The sequence below is a fragment of the Aquarana catesbeiana genome, linkage group LG01, assembly GCF_042186555.1.
Source record: "Aquarana catesbeiana isolate 2022-GZ linkage group LG01, ASM4218655v1, whole genome shotgun sequence".
NCBI classification, from domain to species: domain Eukaryota; kingdom Metazoa; phylum Chordata; class Amphibia; order Anura; family Ranidae; genus Aquarana; species Aquarana catesbeiana.
The window spans coordinates 328,782,377-328,801,547 of NC_133324.1; the positions used below are offsets into that span (position 1 = coordinate 328,782,377).

The 19,171-nt window shown below is 42.4% G+C and overlaps 1 protein-coding gene across 2 annotated transcripts in view; it reads left to right on the forward strand.

The window, feature by feature from the left end:
* The window catches only part of MORC2 (MORC family CW-type zinc finger 2), a 169,380-nt gene that overhangs the window by 134,005 nt on the left and 16,204 nt on the right, over positions 1 to 19,171 (forward strand). For both annotated transcript variants that reach the window (XM_073631131.1, XM_073631121.1), the window contains 3 exons: positions 1,815 to 1,956; positions 10,410 to 10,583; positions 16,369 to 16,462. In XM_073631131.1, coding sequence (XP_073487232.1) covers positions 1,815 to 1,956; positions 10,410 to 10,583; positions 16,369 to 16,462 — 410 coding nt within the window. The remainder of the gene's footprint in view (positions 1 to 1,814; positions 1,957 to 10,409; positions 10,584 to 16,368; positions 16,463 to 19,171) is intronic.

Consider the following 19,171-nt stretch of genomic DNA (forward strand, 5'->3'; position numbering starts at 1 on the left):
CACAGGGATTCCCCTACCCACTTCCTATACTGAGGAATACAAAACAGGCTGTGCCTTACTGGGAGGGGTAATGCCTGAGAGGTGATTGCTGTCTTTTTCTTTTGTTTGTCAGTGTCCAATCACCTTAAGGTGGCAGCATAACCCTATTGTAATGGATATGAAAATGCCTGTCATTACAGGTTAACCAAAAATCCCCCTTTCCACTGAATGCTGTTCACATAACTTTAATAATTCCCTATTATGCATATCAGATTTAGATTTAAAGTACAGGTCCATTTAAAGCAGAACTAAAGTGTGTAAACCAACTGTAAGCAGGCAGGCTAGTTATCATAGAAGAGACATGCTAATTTTGATATATACCTGCTTGTTCCCAGTCTTCATAGTGTACAGTGAGCTGCGCAATAGTGTTACTATACTTTTGGGAAGGAACAAATGTGAATGCGCTGTCAAAAGCTAATACAGTGATCTCCTTGGGGGGGTTAAAAATATATGCATGTACTTAAACTGAAATTTTAGTCAGAAAATTAATTCTGCTAGATCACTTCAGGCTGGCCCCTTTAGCGGGTATAGCTATGTAAAACATTAAAAGGAAGTGTCTATACTGTATAAAATCCAATAGTACACTCTCTAGCCCTGTTCTGCACATACTCAGTTGCTCTCCATTTTCAGGCACAGCCGAGTTTATAAATGCTGATCTGCAGACAGCCTTAAAGCAGAATTAAACCCTCCTATCCTTTTACAGTCAAGGAAGCTGCTTCTATTTAATCTGCAACTGCCATGGTGCGGCACATGTGATCAGTTATGACACCAGCCATTTGAGAGTTTGGTTGACGACACAAGCAAATGTGACAGCAATCCCAGCATTCCAGGAATGTATGGGCTCATTTACATTTGCTTCGGCTTCAACCCACATTGACGGCTAGTTTACACTTGCTTCAAAACAAGGCTTCGGACACGCTTTGTTAAAGCTCTCTGAATGCCAGTTAAAGCTCCTGTCACTAAATAAAATGGTTAGCTTACAGTCCTGTTTACATCTTGCTTTTGCTTTGCTTTGGCTTCGCTTCAAAAATGATACCCCATGCAGCTTTAGTGGTGCTTCAAAGCATCTTCAAAGCCTCCATAGAAGTCTATGGCAAAGATCACTTGAAGCTCCACCAAAGCCCCACCGAAGCCTCATTGAAGCACCAAGCAAAAGCAAGGTGTAAACAGGAACGTAAGGGCTCATTTACACTTGCTTCGGCTTCAACACATATTAACGGCTAGTTTACACTTGCTTCAAAACAAGGCTTCGGACAGGCTTTGTTAAAGCTCTCTGAACGCTGTCACTAAATAAAATTGGTTAGCTTACAGTCCTGTCTCAACCTGCTTTTGCTTTGCTTTAAAAATTATACCCCATGTAGCTTTGGTGGTGCTTCAAAACGTCTTCAAAGCCTCCATAGAAGTCTAAGGCAAAGCTCGCTTGAAGCCTCATCGCAGCTCCAAGCAAAAGCGGGTGTAAACAGGACTGTAAGCTAACCATTTTATTTAGTGACTGGCTTTGACTAGCGGGCTTTGACTAGCGACTAGAACTTTAACAAAGAAGAAGAAGAAATAGAAGCAATGCTGGAGGCAGTTTACAGCACACACTCATTTTAGTGGCAATATTATTAATGTGGAATGCATGCTCTTTCTGTAAAGAACATTATTTTTTATCCACTTGCCATGCGTAAAGTTACCCTTTTAACATAAAAATATATATCTGAGGCCAAGTCTGTGGAATAATTATGAGATTTTCTTTATCTTGCAGTAGCAATAACACTCTTACTTGTCCACAGATAAAGGCTTGCATGTGGAAGTGCGCGTAAACAAAGAGTGGTTCACAGGGCGTGTGACTACTGTAGAATCTGGAAAACATGGTGTTCGCTGGAAGGTGAAGTTTGACTATGTACCCACAGACACAACTCCGCGTGATCGATGGTAATGTTTTCTGCATAGCATTTTCATTTTTGAATGTGTGTGGATGGCAAGCTTCTAGTGTGTTAGAAAAACGGTTGAATAAATTTTAAATTACAAGCTCAATTCTAGAAAAGTATTTTCTCAGTACTTGCAGACTTTGCTTTCCAGAATTCTTAATTGTCTAAGCAGCACATAAAGTAATGTATTCAAGAAGTGCTTCTGCTTGACAGATATCTTATTCCACATCAATCATTACTTTTACAGCGAAAGCAAATATTCTGGAAAAAGTTCAGTAAAAGTGTAATTACATTGCTGTGGATACTACAGCTAAGTGCTGAAGTTTGAAAGCAAAGAAAAACGTGGTTCTTTTGATGCTTTTAATAATGAGATTTGAATAGAAATTCTAATGTCAAAGTGTCTGCTGCACTAGTCTGCTTTCTCATGATACATTTGTGTGTTTTTTGTTTTTTGTTTTTTTTTTTTTTTTTTTTTTTTATTAATTTATACCCTGGGTTGTACAACGTAGTATACAACATCGGTTAGGAAATATACTCTAACCAAAACTGTCACCTATTTGGCAATGTTTTACTATCAATGCAAGCACTGTTGCAGACTGATGGCTGCCTCCAGACACAGCCTATTTTTTTTCTGTGGCAGACCTGGCACACATGCAGGCAGAAATGCACAGCAGAGTGTATAAACATTGGTGCAGTAGATGGTAAACGTTCAGCGCTACCCCAACTGTGATAAACCAGTGTGAAATTTAAATTAGTGAAAATCTATTTTAAAAGTGCATAAAAAACACACAAAATCGCAAACATATGAAACATAAATAATCCTGAGTGCTGCAACTAAAAAACCTTGAACATGAGGTTTTGTACAGTATAAAGAAAAAGTTCAGTGCGCTACTCAAATTAAAACCAAATAATGTGAATATAAAAAAAATGAAAAAATTATAGTTATCTTTAAGTCTTCAGTAAATCTTCTATGGATCTTCTAAGGCCTCTTTCACACGGGGCAGATCAGTCATGATCCGCCCCGTGAACACACGCTGGCTCAGCGGGGATCGCTCCGCCGATCCCCGCTGAGCAGGAAGATGACAGGTGCATCGCTGCACGCTGTGCAGCGACGGACCTGTCAGAGCGCCGCTCTCCCCTATGGGGGGATCGGATGATGACGGTCCGTAGTGTCCGTCGTCATCCGATCCGATCCGAAAACGGAGGGAAAAGTAGGTTTTTCCTCCGTTACACTTTTCGGATCGGAGCGGGGTCGGATGTCAGCGGACATGTCACCGCTGACATCCGACGCTCCATAGGGATGACTGTATGTCCGTTTTTCATCCGAAAACGGATGGATGAAAAACGGACATACGGATCATCCGTGTGAAAGAGGCCTAAGACAGTGCAGAAATGGGAAAAGGGGGCTGCTTACCAGATTTGATGGATCCCCACCACAGAGATCATGTGAGCCTGACTGAACAAACTCCTCTCGGGGTCAGGAACAGCTGGTCTTTGAGTAGAGACAGACTTCCCTCCACGCCTGGTAGTTGAAATTTCAGACGCGGCAATCAGGAACACTCTCCTCCATTAGCTGCTCCAGCAAGACCACTCGTAGCAGGAAATAGTATATTTTAAAAGAAAAAGAGGCTCTTCAATTTGCAGTAGTTTAAAATGCTTTGATCCATGGATGGACAACTGACATCAAAGCATTGGCAGGGTAAAACACCGTAGCAATTAAAAAACACAGCCGAAGCCGATCAGCTGAGAGTGTGGTGACATCAGGTCCTCTGGCTCTGGCCCCTGGGTGGAGCCAGAGGCCAGATTTATATGCAGATTTAGTTTGATAAGTGCTGCATCATTTTTTTTCTTCTTCTGTTAAACACTCGTTATATGAGGGTGTGAAAGGTGTTGGCAGCTGCAAGCTAGGAATTGTAGGTGTAGCAGCTCACAGGTTTTTGGTACTATTTTTTTTTTTTTGATGATCCCTGTTAGAGCCAATTGCAGTGACCACTAGTAAGACGCCTCCCCTGTGTTTCCTTTTTTTGAGGAGAAAAAGCTACACTGTGTATTTTTTTTTTTTTTTTTCGTCTTACTAAAGAGGTTTGTTAAATAATAAATACGATGTTTAGGTCAGGGCTTGATCTAGGTTAGTGTCTTGTGTCAGTCTTAGAACATGTTTACATGCGCATCTGTCCTCTGAAAGGTGATCTGCAGTGGATTGCCTTTTAGAGGCATTTGACATGTGGCTTAGAGGCGATGTGTTGCCTCCTCACTGCTTGTGTTAACCTTGAAAGGGCCTGGAGCACCATTCAACAACATCCTGCATTATACATGGTTGCATAGCAGTTTGCAGCATAGTCCTGTGCATTTTATGAATGGGTTTTAATTGGCGGTGGTACAGCCAGACTCTGCTGGGTCTTTGAATATCCAGCCTGTACAGCAAAATTAAGATATTACATTTCTGGGGGTATTCCTTACACCAATGTTGTACAGAACGCCACCAGGTTGCCATATTGCATTCAATTATTTGACCATTTTAGAAAATTACAGCAGTTGCAGAATTAAATTAAAAGGTATCTAAACCACTTCAATACCGGCACTTTCACCTCCTTCCTGCCCAGGCCAATTTTCAACTTTTAGCGCTGTCGCACTTTGAATGACAAATGTGTGGTCATGCAACTCTGTACCCATATAAAATCATCATTTATTTTCACACAACTAGAGCATTCTTTTGGTGGTATTTAATCACCACTGAGTTTTTTTTATTTTTTGCTAAATAAATGAAAAAAGACAAATTGTGAAAAAACGCATTTTTTCTTAGTTTCGTTACAAAATTTTGCAAATAAAAATCTTTCTTCATAAATTTAGACCATACTGTATTCTGCTACATTTGGGTGAAAATACCCCAAATCAGTGTTTTTAGTCTGTAGGAAAGTCCATAAACTATAGTGTGTGTGTGTGTGTGTGTGTGTGTGTGTATAGATAGAGAGATAGATAGAGAGATAGATAGAGAGATAGATAGAGAGATAGATAGAGAGATATATCTCTGAAAGTCGATCAATCCTGATGTACTGCCGGCCTATATCATTTCTTGAGGCCCGAAAACGCCAGGACAGTACACACTGTCCAAGCGCAATACAGTGTTACAATAGTGACATTGTACTACTCTGGGGAAGTGATCAGAATTTTTTTTTTCTTTACACATGATTGCTTTTACCAGTGAATTTCATTGGTATAAGCAACCATTTTTACTGAATGAAGCTGATTCAGTGTGTTTTGTTGTGTTTAAGTGTTATTGGCCACAGCTAATCACGTGGTACAGATGGGCTGTGATTGACCTAGTCTGTACCATGTGATCACTGACACTGGACTACGTTACTTTAACTGAAAATTGCGCGGGGCATGCGATGCTGTACCCAAATAAAATGTCCTATTTTTCCCACAAATAGAGCTTTCTTTTGGTGGTAATTGATCACACCTGCGGTTTTAATTTTTTTGCACTATAAACAAAAAAAGACCGACAATTTTGCAAAAAGAAAAGAAAAAAACACTATTATTAACGTTTTGCTATAATACATAGCCAATTAAATTTTTTTTGGCCAATTTGTATTCTACTACATATTTCTGGTAAAAATAACAAAAACGCAATAAGCATATATTGATTTGGTTTGTGCAAAAGTTATAGCGTCTACAAAATAGGGAATAGCATTTTTATTATTTATTTTATTTACTAGTAATAACGGTGATCAGCGTTTTTTTTTTTTTTTTTAACCACTTCCCTACAAGGCCAATTCTGACATTTCTCTCCTACATGTAAAAATCATCATTTTTTTGCTAGAAAATTAAATAGAACCCCAAACATTAGAGAATACAATGGCGGTTGTTGCAACTTTTTATCTCACCAAGTATTTGCGCAGGAGTCTTTTTTCGCATTTTGCGCGTTTTTTGGGGGAAAAAAAACAGTTTTGTGTTTTAGAAAAAAACAAAACAGTAAAGTTAGCCCAATGTTTTTGCATATTGTGAAAGATGAAGTTATGCAGAGTAAATAGATACCTAACATGGCACTCTTCAAAATTGCACACGCTCGTGGAATGGCGCCAATGTTCGGTACTTAAAAATCCCCATAGGCGACGCTTGAAATTTTTTTTACTGGTTACCTGTTTTAAGTTACAGAGGAGGTCTAGGGACAAAATGATTGCTCTCGCTCCAACGTTCACGGCGATACCTCACATGTGTGGTTTAAACACCGTTTTCATATGTGGGCGGGACTTGCGTATGCGTTCGCTTCTGCGTGCGAGCACATGGGGACAGCGGCGCTTTAAAAAATTATTTATTTATTTTTTTAATTAATTATATTTTCTTTTTTTTTATTTTGACACTTTTTTGAAAAAAAAAAAATGTGATCACTTTTATTCCTATTACAAGGAATGTGAACATCCTTTGTAATAGGAATATGACATGACAGGTCCTCTTAATAGTGAGATATGGGGTCAACATCTCATCACTAGGCTGGGAAGCCTGAAATAAATAAATAAAATGATCACCGCTTCCCAGCCAAAGCGCGCCGTTTTTTTTTTGAATGGAGAGGCCGGGTGTGACGTCATAACATCTCACCCGGCCTCCGATGATCTTAGAGACTCTGGTGACCATCTGGTCCACCGGAAATCTCTATGATCTACATCCGGCGCCGGCGGATCCGCTCTCCGCCTCACCGGCGGAGAGCAGATGAGTCGGAACAAGCACCGGAGGGCGACGGGAGGAGGGGGACGTCCCCTCTCGCCTCCCGTAAGAACGATCAAGCGGCAGAACAGCCGCTATGATCGTTCCTATGGTGTAGAGATTCGCCGGCTGAAACCGGCAATATCTGAATGATGTCTGTAACTACAGGCATCATTCAGATATACCCGCTCAAAGCCCAGGACGTCATATGACGGTGGGCGGGAAGTGGTTAAACACTTTTGGGACCAGTGACATTTTTACAGTGATCAGAGCTAAAAATATGCACTGATCAATGTATAAATGACACTGGCAGGGAAGGGGTTAACACTAGGGGGCGATCAAGGGGTTACGTTTGTCCTAGGGAGGTGTGTCTAACTGGGGGGAATGGACTGACTGGGAGTACAGGGAGATTGTCTGTTCCTAGTGATCAGGAACAGCAATCTCTCTGTACTCTTCTGTCAGAATGGGGATCTGCTTTGTTTACATTGGCAGATCCCCAATCTGCATCTGAGGAGCGATCGTGGGCAACCAGTGGACATCGCGGCCAACAGACCCGCGCATCAGCTCTGCCTCTGTGCAGAGGGTGCGCACACCGCCCGCAGTGTCTCATGCATTAAGCGATGTACAGGTACATTGTTTTGTGCAATAGGGCCGCCCTGCCGCATTATATATGCTGTGGGCGGTCCTTAAGTGGTTTATGAAAGTGGAGTTTTCCTTTTTAAGGATAAGGTTTCACCTTTAGTCAAAGCGCTCTGTTAGGTCAGTTAGTGCTTCATGGACTTTATAGCATCAGGCTACTATTTGTAAGAACTGCAAGGGTGCCAACTGGTCTTCTGTTCACATTTTTGTCAGATTTTACCAGGTGAATGTTCATGCTTTAGCTGATGCCAGCTTTGGTTGTAAGGTTCACCAAGTGGTTCTGTAAGCCATGTAGAGCCTCCTTTTGGTACCCTGCTGTTACTTGTGGACCAATTAAGGTGTTTACTGTGTTCCCTACCCATCAGTTGGACTGCTTCTGTGTACCTTAATTACCATCCTGTGTTCCTCAGTGCATACCTCTTAACTTTCTGAAATTAATAGACCGAATGATTGACAAAATCACACAAGTGCTGTTTTGACCTCTATTTTTCCTTTATATTGGCCTTTCAAGGTAACAAATTGACTAATTGTAGGTTGGAGTAAAAGTTTTTAGTGCAATATAACCCTTTTGATAGAAAAATGGTACATTTTGTGCAGAGATGTACACATCAGACCAAATAGAGGGACAATTGGGGCTACATGAAGTACAAAGAGATTTGGTCTCAATCGAGAGACATTCCCTCCAAATGAGGGACAGCTGGGAGCCATGCTTAATGTACGATTGAGAAAATAGAACTTTGACTTACCGCAAATTTTTTTTTGAGTACATTAAATTGTAACTTTAGTCAGAAAATTAAGTCCTGCTAGATCATGTCAGGCTGGCCCCTTTTGCAGGTATAGCTATTAGGGGTCGACCAATATCATTTTTTCAGGGCCGATACAGATGTTCGGGTGCTGATATTCTGTAGATTTGAAGCTTTTATTTTTACACTGTCCTTTTACATTTTTTTTTTTTGTAGTACTTTTATTGCTGTTACAAGGAATATAAACATCCCTTGTGAGAGTAATAGGAAGTGACGGGTACTCTATATGGAGGGATCCTAAAAGTATTCAAAATGCCAAGATCGGCATTTTGAATACTTTCTATTTTTTAAAACTGGCGCCTTTATGATGAGAGTAATCCGGAAGTGACGCCATGACATCGCTTTCGAGTTATTAGATCCAAGACCCGCACAAAGCAATCGGCTTTGTTCAGGTCTCTGGTCCGCCGGCTGGTCGCTCGGGCCTCCTGGTGGGGCAGGACACCTGGGCAGGGCGTCCTCTCCCACTACTTGTGATAATGGCTGAGCGGCTACTTAGCCGCATTAGTTATTACAAGAAGTCAGTCGACCCCTAATAGCTATGTAAAACATTAAAAATAAGTGCCTATACTGTTTAAAATCCAGTAATACACCCTGCTCTGCACATGGCAGTGCCTAAAAATAGAGAGCAACTGAGCAAGTTTGTAGAGGCCTATCTGCAGACAGCTTTAAAGCAGAATTAAACCCTCCTATTCCTTACAGCTAAGGAAGCTGCTTCTGTTTGATCTGCAACTGCCATGCTGCTGCACATTCATCGGTTATAACACCAGTCATTTGATGGTTTGACAGTTTGGTTCAGGACACAAGCAAATGTGACAGTTCGCATACCAGGAAGGTAACTATTTTTTTAAATCGACGGGTTTAGTTCCGCTTTGATTTAATGCTGTTCAGGGGCTCTGAGCTTCAGCAAAATGGCAGCCTCCAGCAAGAAGAAACAGGAACAATGCTGGGGGCAATTTACAGCACAGACTAATGTTGGTAGTCTAGTTATTCATGTGGAATGTTTGTTCCTTGCTAAAGAACATTATTTTTTTTATCAAGTTGTTATTGGTAAAGCTCCGCTTTTAAGGGTTACAGGGCCCCCCCCCCCCCTTTTTTTTTTTTTTTTTTTTTTTTTTTTTTTTTTAAATGATCCACTCCTATTCCTTTACTACAAAACTGGAGAATGATTGAAGTGGGAGGGTTATACCAACTTTGGTTTGCCAGTGTGGACGTTTCCTGATGCTTACACGGTTAAGGTCCAGGAAAATAATTTTATGGTAAGTTAAAAATCCTCTTTATTTACTGTTGAGCCATTAAAAAAGAGATATCCATTAACAGTCACCACCAATATGCCCAATTTGTCCTGAAAAAATAATAATTATCCTGCATACACATGCTATTTTTAAAGATATGTACAGTATAGTTCTACTAAGGGCTCTTTCACACTGGCTGACCAATGGGTCCGCCTGTCCGTTTTTTTTTTTTTGTTGTAAGGCGGACCCGATCGGACCGTCCATTGCCCTCTATTGAAGCAGCAGATGTAAACGGACATGTGTCTGTTTACATCCGCCGACATCTGATCCGAATGCTAAAAACTGGCGTAGGGAGATCCGTTCCCCATCCGTCTGGATCGGGTCAGATGACACTCGGATGTAAACAGACAGGTGGTCCGTTTACATCCGACTGCTCATAAAGGAATGCAGGCTGTGTCCGTGTCCGCTCCGCATAAGCGGAGTGAACATTGACCTGTCATCCGTCTGCTCAGTGGGGATCAGCGGACAGATCCCCTGCTGAGCAGGTGGATCCACTGGCTGAGTCTGCCCTTATGAAAGAGCCCTAACACATGCCAAATTTGCAAACCCTTTGTTATTGAGGAGTTCAAGCAGTAGTAAAGTCTGTTTAACAAAAAAATGCTCCCCCCTGCAGGTTAATGTCATGTGTTAGTATGCACCACATACTAGCACATTATGACAGACTTGCCTGTAAAGCGTATCTCTCCAGCGACATGATGTCACTGCTGACGGGGCTTCCATCTTCACTCGGTCTCCCTTCCGTGTTCGCATGCTCTGGCCGTTTGGCTGGCTGTGATGACGTCACTCCCACGCATGTGAGTCACGACCATGGCACAGCACTTGAGTGCGCTATCCATTTAAAGCGCATTGCGCAGGTGCTGTTAATGTCACTGGCTGCTACAAATGTGAAAATCTCCTAAACTATGCACAGTTCACTGTACCTATAGGCATACCTGAACAAGTGGACTTTACTACAGCTTTAAGGTCCTCATACACATATGTTTACAGTAAAGTGGAACACTTTGATTTGTCGTTTTTTGTAGGGTGGAGAAAGGTAGTGACGATGTAAGACTCATGAGGCCAGCATCGCCAGAACATGAGACGCTTGGTACACAGCAAGCTGAACCCTCTACCTCTGACAACAGCAGGATAGAACCTGACACAACAGAACCTAGTGCTAGCCTTGCACCAGTGGAACAACTTGCACAAGTTGTAAGGTATGATTTTGATCCTCCTATGGAGAAATACATCTTTTGATAGCATTTCTCAAGAACCTGTTTGTGTTGCTACACAGAAAACGTTGAATTGTCTTGTATAGGAGGTAGACACTATACACTTTTATTATGCTATCACTTCTAAAAACACACAACATATATTGAAATATATACTCCATTACAAGTAGGCAGGGTGGAAATAAATTTCAAAGACCTTATTCTCTGTTCTTCTATTTCTCAGCTTTATAATGGTTTATTTTTTTACATTTCTATCTTATTGTCTTACGGAGAATTGTTTTATGTAGGGCTACAGCTATATTGACAAACAATTGGATAGTCCTAGCTGCTTCTGCCACATTGAATTTATCGTGTTACTTTTATGTGGTTCCTTTTCCCTAGTTACTTACAGTGCCTTGAAAAAGTATTCACACCCCTTGAAATTTTCCACATTTTGTCATGTTACAACCAAAAATGTAAATGTATTTTATTGGGATTTTATGTGATAGACCAACACAAAGTGGCACATAATTGTGAAGTAGAAGGAAAATGATTAAATGGTTTTCAAATGTTTTACAAATAAAGATGTGAAAAGTGTGGTGTGCATTTGTATTCAGCCCGCTGGAGTCAATACTTTGTAGAACCGCCTTTCACTGCAATTACAGCTGCAAGTCTTTTTTAGTTATGTCTCTACCAGCTTTGCACATATAGAGAGTGACATTTTTGCCCATTCTTTTTTGCAAAATAGCTCGAGCTCTGTCAGATTGGATGGAGAACGTCTGTGAACAGCAATTTGCAAGTTTTTTCACAGAATCTCAATTAGATTTAGGTCTGGACTTTGACTAGGCCATTCTAACACAAGAATATGCTTTGATCTAAACCATTGCATTGTAGCTCTGGCTGTGTGTTTAGAGTCCTTGTCCTGCTGAAAGGTGAACCGCCGCCCCAGTCTAAAGTCTTTTTTGCAGACTCTAACAGGTTTTATTCTAAGATTGCCCTGTATTTGGCTCCACCCATCCTTCCATAAACTCTGAACAGCTTCCCTGTACTACTGAAGAAGAGCATCCCCACAACATGATGCTGCCGCCACCATGTTTCATGGTGTGTGCAGGGTGATGTGCAGTGTTAGTTTTCTGCCACACATAGCGTTTTGCTTTTAGGCCAAAAATTTTAATTTTGGTCTCATCTAGGGTTGCACCGATACCAGTATCGGTTTCGGTGCCGATACTAAGCATTTTTAAGGGTATTGGTACTCGTGGAAATGTACCGATACCGTCTAGTTTGTTTTTTTTGAACTGTTGGCGGGATTTCCCCGCTAACAGCTGAAATGTAAAGAAATGAATGTCGGTAATTATTGGTTGTTAAGGAGCGGGGCCGTCGCGTCCTTAACAACCATGTCAGCTGTCTATGAGATTCCCCTTCCCGCCTCCTCCTCCCCTCTCTCCAGCTGTCACTAGGCGCAGACTGGCCGGGGCCGCATGTCCTCTGCAGTGCTGGGTGTACTGACAGACAGGGTCATATCTACAAAGGCAAACAAGGCATTTTCCTTGTTGAGCGACGACGCTGACCAGTTATGTTGCTACAGGAGGTCAAGGGGGGCAGACTCAGCAGAGGGTGAATGGATGATAAAGTGTTAATCTGCCTATTGAGCCTCCAAGACACGTTCTTGTAGAGAGGATCCCCCCTCCCTCCTCTCTTCAGCCATCTCTCAGGGACTCCTCTCACCCCCATCTATGAAGAATGGACGGGGTGAACTCTGCTTCCTCCAAATTGCTCAGCTTCACCCAAGTGTGTGGAATGCTGTGCGGTGCCGGCTCCATTCTGATGATTTGTATGTTGCTGGGACTGCAGTGCATGCTGACATCTGTCAATGTGCACTGTAAGGTACTGCAAGCTGGAGGGACAGCGGGAATGTGATCAGGCAGCCCGGAATACACAAGATTCCACTATTCTGTCTCTGTGTCGGTAGATCCCTTCAGAGGATTGCAGGTTACGGGAACAAGTTTGGGTTACTGGGGTGAGTCTGCAGGTAACCTAAAGGCTGTGCTGTGTGCTGTCACACCCCCACCTAATGTCTGCGTGATTGATAGTCAAATGAAGGGTTATCTGTCATCAACCAATCTGTGTGAAGGTCCTGAATGGGGATATGAAATAAAGATTCTTCTGCACAACATACTGATAATCCTCTGATAGCTGTAGGGATCTTCACTGATTATTAAGGGCTCCCTGACTATTTCCTATGTAAATATCATGTCATTCTACTATGCACCATGTCCACAGTCTCTGACAATCTGCAATCCCCCCCACCCTGCCCTCACTTACCCTCCTACCCCCCCAACCTGTCCTCACCCCCCTACTCCCCCCACCCAGCCCTCACTTACCCTCCTACTCCCCCCATCCTGTCCTCACCCCCCTACTCCCCCCACCCTGCCCTCACTTACCCCCCCCACCCTGCCCTCACTTACCCCCCCCACCCTGCCCTCACTTACCCCCTACTCCCCCCACCCAGCCCTCACTTACCCTCCTACTCCCCCCCCATCCTGTCCTCACTTACCCTCCTACTCCCCCCATCCTGTCCTCACCCCCCTACTCCCCCCATCCTGTCCTCACCCCCCTACTCCCCCCATCCTGTCCTTACCCTCCTACTCCCCCCATCCTGTCCTCACCCCCCTACTCCCCCCACCCAGCCCTCACTTACCCTCCTACTCCCCCCATCCTGTCCTCTCCCCCCACCTTGCCCTCACCCCCTACTCCCCCCCCCATCCCTCACTTACACCCCATTCCCTGCCCTTACCCCAGCCTCACTCAGCTCCCCCCACCTCCCAAACCACCCCTCTACCTACTCTTCCTAGGCGATGGGTATCGGTAATTGGAATTGACGAGTACTTAAAACAAAGTATCGGTACTCGTACTCGGTGTTAAAGTAATGGTATTGGTGCATCCCTAGTCTCATCTGACCGGAGCACCTTTTCCCACATAATTGCTGTCTCCCCCACATGGCTTCTTGCAAACTGCAAACAGGACTTCTTATGGCTTTCTTTTAAGGATAGCTTTCTTCTTGCCACTCTTCCATAAAGGCCAGATATGTGGAGTGCACGACTAATAGTTGTCCGGTTGACAGATTCTCCCACCTGAGCTGTGGATCTCTGCAGCTCCTCCAGAGTTATTATGGGCCTCTTGGCTGCTTCTCTGAAGGCTGTCCTTGCCGGGCCTGTCAGTTTAGGTGGGCGGCCATGTCTTGGTAGGTTTGCAGTTGTGCCATACTCTTTCCATTTACGAATGTTGGATTGAACAGTGCTCCGTGAGATGTTCAAAGCTTGGGATTTTTTTTTTTGTATAACCTAACCCTGCTTTAACCACTTGCCGCCCGCCATATAGCAGAATGACGGCGGCAAAGTGGTTGTGACATCCTGACCGGATTTCATATGATGTGATCAGAATAACATAGCCAGCGTGCAGCGATAGGGGGTGCTGTGTGTGACAGTCTGGCACACCGCAACTCCGATCATGGTATGAAGCCTCTGACAGAGGCTTCTTACCACGTGATCAGCTGTGACCATACACAGCTGATCATCGCATGAACCAGGAAGTGCCGGTAAACAATCGGCGGCTCTCCCTGTCCGATGGGGGGGGAGTATGTGCTAATAATCAGCACATTGATTATTCGCACAGCCCCCATTAAAAGGTACCCATTATCTGCCAATCAGTGCCCAACACCTGCCAGCCTGTGCCCATAGTAAATGCCGATCAGTGCCCACAACGGTGCCAATCAGTGCCCCATCAAAGTGCCTATCGGTGCCACTCAGTAATGCCTGTCAGCTCCTCATCAGTGCCCATTAGTTTTTTTTTTTTTTTTTTTTTTTTTTAATTGTCGGTCTTTTTCCGTTTATAGCGCAAAAATTTAAAAAACACAGATGTGATCAAATACCACCAAAAGAAAGCTCTATTTGTGGGAAGAAAATGATAAAAACTTTGTTTGGGTACAGTGTTGCATGACCGCGCAATTGTCATTCAAAGTGTGACAGCGCTGAAAGCTAAAAATTGTCCTGGGCAGGAAGGGGGGAAAGTGCCTGGTATGGAAGTGGTTAAACTTCTCCACAACTTTATCCCTGACCTGTCTGGTGTGTTCCTTGGCCTTCATGATGCTGTTTGTTCACTAAGGTTCTCTAACAAACCTTTTGAGGGCTTCACAGAACAGCTGTATTTATACTGAGATTAAATTACACACACATTAACTCTATTTACTAATTAGGTGACTTCTGAAGGCAATTGGTTCCACTAGATTTTTAGTTAGGGGTATCAGAGTAAAGGGGGCTGAATACAAATGCATGTCACACTTTTCAGATATTTATTTGTAAAAAACGTTGAAGACCATTTATCATTTTCCTTTTACTTCACAATTATGTGCCACTTTGTGTTGGTCTATCACATAAAATCCCAATAAAATACATTTATGTTTTTGGTTGTGACATAACAAAATGTGGAAAATTTCAAGGGGTATGAATACTTTAAGGCACTTTATAGTATGTGGATTCAAGAGACCTTACAATTTATGACAATATCACCTGATACTGCGATCAGCTTTGAGAAATTAAGCAGAAAATGAAACTTTTTAATAGATAAAAATCCTGATTTTTAGAAGTACAGTAGCAGAATCGTACAGGGTATGACTGTAAAGTTTTGGTCCTTTTTTTTATTTTTTTAATCGTATCTGTCCAGCGTGACCATTTTATTTTTTTTTCTCAAATAGATGTGATAAGCTCTTGCCTTGTAAGGCTGGCCATAAATCACTTGATTTTCCCATCAAGTAGTCAGTGTTGATGGGGGAATCCCTTCCGTGGAGCCATTGTGTTCTCCTGGCAGTGAGGGAAGTCATCCCCGACTGGAGTGATTAGCCAACTACTGGCAATAATCCAACAGGCCGGTTGTACCCAAGTTGATCAATCAACTTTGGTGCAATCAGCCTACCCATACATGGTTTCATTCTCAACCGGTTGCTGCTGCATCTATGGCCGGCTTAAGTCTATATAATTCATTGGCCGCCTTCAAAGTAGAGTGAAGGGAACTTTTGCAATAAAAGGCAATCAATTGTTGGCAAAGAAAAAATGCAAATGTAAGTGTTTTACTTTAGCTTTCTTCATTTTTTTTTTTTTTAAACGCAACTGCTGGTTTACTTAAAGCGGAGTTCCACCCAAAAGTGGAACTTCCGGTTTAAGCACTCCTTGCCCCTTTTACATGCCACATTTGGCATGTAATTTTTTTTTGGGGAGAGGAGTGGGTACCTGGGTTTTGCCAGGCAATTCCTGTCCCACTTCCTCCTCCTGTAGCTTGTCCGCGTAGGCGGCGACTCCTCTGCCCCTCCTTCTCTGCAATCTTCTGGGACACGTCGCAGGTCCCAGAAGATTGCCTTCCACTAGGAGAGTGCAGCGCGACTCGCGCATGCACGGTGCATGCTTGGCTGTGAAGCCGCAAGCTATCATAGCTGGGTGCCCACAGTAGCAATGCTGGTGCTGCAGAGAGGAGGAGGAGAGGAGTGAGGCTTCGGGCGGCCACATCGCTGGACCGCTGAACAGGTGAGTGTCTGTTTATTAAAAGTCAGCAGCTACACTTTTTTTTTGTAGCTGCTGACTTAAACTTACAAAACAGTGCAACTCCGCTCTAAGGTTCAGTGTGTCTGGGTTATTGGCAAAGATTTGCATTATAAGGGTCATAAAATGGAATGTAATTTATGATATAACTGATGCAACTGAAATATGCTACATTTTGGTTAACATGTTCTTCTCTAATTCAGGAACTGCTTAAGATATTTCTTGCCACCCAATTTTCATATAACCAAGAATGAACTGAGCACAATGAGTGCTGAAGATCTTATAGCCTTTCCTTTGGTGAGTGAGAAATATTTGCTCAAGCATAAGAACCCTTTAGTTAAATTCTACAGTGACTACAAATGTGTCAAATACCTTTACTCATCCAAGTGACACTTTCATATAATTTTGCTTTTTATTGCAAACAAGAACATCGCCAGTTCATTCCACTATTCTTTGCCTCAACCAGCTAATCTGTAAAAACTACTCTGAAAAAGTATGCGTGGTTGATTCTGTCTTTGTCAAATTTTAATTTGTTAATATGCTGTTAGCTTTGTACATTTTCAACAAAAGCTGTCTGAATTGAGTTTGCACAGTTTTTTTCTTTCTTGTTCATTGAGGGACACATCTTGATAATAAAGTATAACTATATATAAAATAAATGCAAAAGTTTTTTTTCAGTTTTGGATTAGAATACCTTTTCAGTTTTTACTGCTGTCTGTGCCCCCGTTAAGGAGATTTCCCCTATCTATTTGTCCTGTTTACCATTATCATTGAAAGTAAAAGAAAATTCCAATTTTTGGGTTGTCCCCAGAAAAGTAATGGGGGGGAAATCTTCCAATGGGGACTGTAGTTCTGGTGACCAGGGGGTCCCCAAAGAATTCCCTTAATTTGCAGCGATTTCCTCTCACTTACTTTTTGGATAGGGGACAGAAAGTGAGCGGTAATCTCCGCAATGGGACACAGATGGTGAAAAGAATCCGACGGGTTATAACCTTCCCTTGGTCTATCCAAGATGAAAAAAAACTAAAAATTGTTTCATACTTACCGTAATTTTCTTTTCCTGGTGCCTATCCATGGCAGCATACCTGTGACAAGCTTCGCCTTGGCTCCTCCCTCAGGACCAGTGAATATTATAAAAGGATTAGTGCACTCCCAGCATTCTATGTAATATAGCATACTGAGGGTGGGATTGTACGCTGCCATGGATAGGCACCAGGAAAAGAAAATTACGGTAAGTATGAAACAATTTTCTGTTTTCCTGGTGCCTCCATGGCAGTATACCTGTGACAAATAACTAGCTGAAATGGGTGGGATGATGCATAGTAAAAGATTTATTTGAAAAATTATTTAAAATAGGCAAATGCCGGCCTGTCTGCCAGTTTCTACAGATGAGAAAGCTGCCGGGTCTACTCTGTAACGCCTCATAAATGCATGTTGGGATGACCATGATGCTCCCCTTTAAATCGTTTTGATGGATATGTCTACTCTGGCTGTCCAAAAGGCAGAAAACAACTGGGCTGCATACAGCCCAACTGAAGAGGGGATTCTAGACCCCTAGCCCTGTATGCTTTCTTAAAAAATGTGATTATCCATGAAACTATTGTACTAGAGCAAGGATCTGCAAACTATGGCTTCCCAGCTGCCGCAGAACCACATGTCCCATGAGGTATTTTAAAGCTCTGATAGTCACAGACATGACTAGGCATGATGGATACTGCAGTTCCTGAATGGTCAGAGGGACACATTCTGGAGGCCTTTGCCCCTGTTTTTTTTTGTTTTTTTGTTTTTTTGTTTTTTTTTTGGGGGGGGGGGGGGTGTATTTGTTAGGTTAGATTAAAGGCTGAAGGGAGTTGTGGCTTAAATATAGTGTCTTAGCACCCGATGCGTGTGGCCGAGTGCCAGCACGGGGATTTGTGTGTAAACACACAAATCCCTGTGCTGTCAGAGGAGAGGAGACATGTCGTTTGTTCCTACGCCATAAATCTTTCTCATAGTTTGTAGACGCTATAACTTTTGCGCAAACCAATCGATACGCTTATTACGATTTTTTTTTTTTTTTTTTTTTTTTTTTTTTTAATATGTAGAAGAATATATATTGGCCTAAACTTATGAAGAAATTTTGTTTTTTAAAAAACATTTTTGGGAATATTTATTATAGCAAAAAGTAAAAAATATATATTTTTTTTTTTTCATAATTGTCGCTCTTTTTTTTGTGTATAGCGTAAACAATAACCACAGAGGTGATCAAATGGCACCAAAAGAAAGCACTATTTGTGGGGGAAAAGGACGCAAATTTCGTTTGGGTACAGCATTGCATGACCGCGCAATTACCAGTTAAAGCGACGCAGTGCCAAATTGTAAAAAGGGCTCTGGTCAGGAAGGAGGTAAAACCTTCCGGGGCTGAAGTGGTTAATCCTAATTCTAAATCAGGTCTGTTTGCAGGAAATCAATGAGTTGGGAGGAAGAGGGTACATCAGGATTGAAGTTTTGCCATTAGCGAAAGATATAAACGTATTCCAAACCTTGTCATACGTATTGTTCGTTGAAGGCTCCTATGCTTTGAGCAGAATTGAAACAACTCTGGAGGAACATTTTAATGATTAAAGCCTCTGTTTTAACATTCTAATGTGAAGGTTCAAACTGTGAGTATTCTGATGGGTGTGATGCCTCGAGCCAGAAGAAAGGGTATCAGGAATATTTACCTGAGGCTGGACACTAAGATATATTGCCCTAAGGAATCATGGGTCTCCCTGCAAATAAGGCAGGACTGTTATCACTGTTATTGTTGATATTGCAAGTCTCGAGAATTTTCGAGGTAGGAGGCCTAAATTCGATTGCATGCCCAGGGACTTGACAGGGCATCTATTGCTTCTGCCCAAGGGTGAGGTAGATGTAAAACAAACCTCTGCAGCTTGGTATTGCTTGCTGTAGCAAAAGGATGCAGTTCAGGAAAGATCCACTGGCCCACAATCCAGCTGAGTAACTTCGGTTGTAGAGACCATTTGT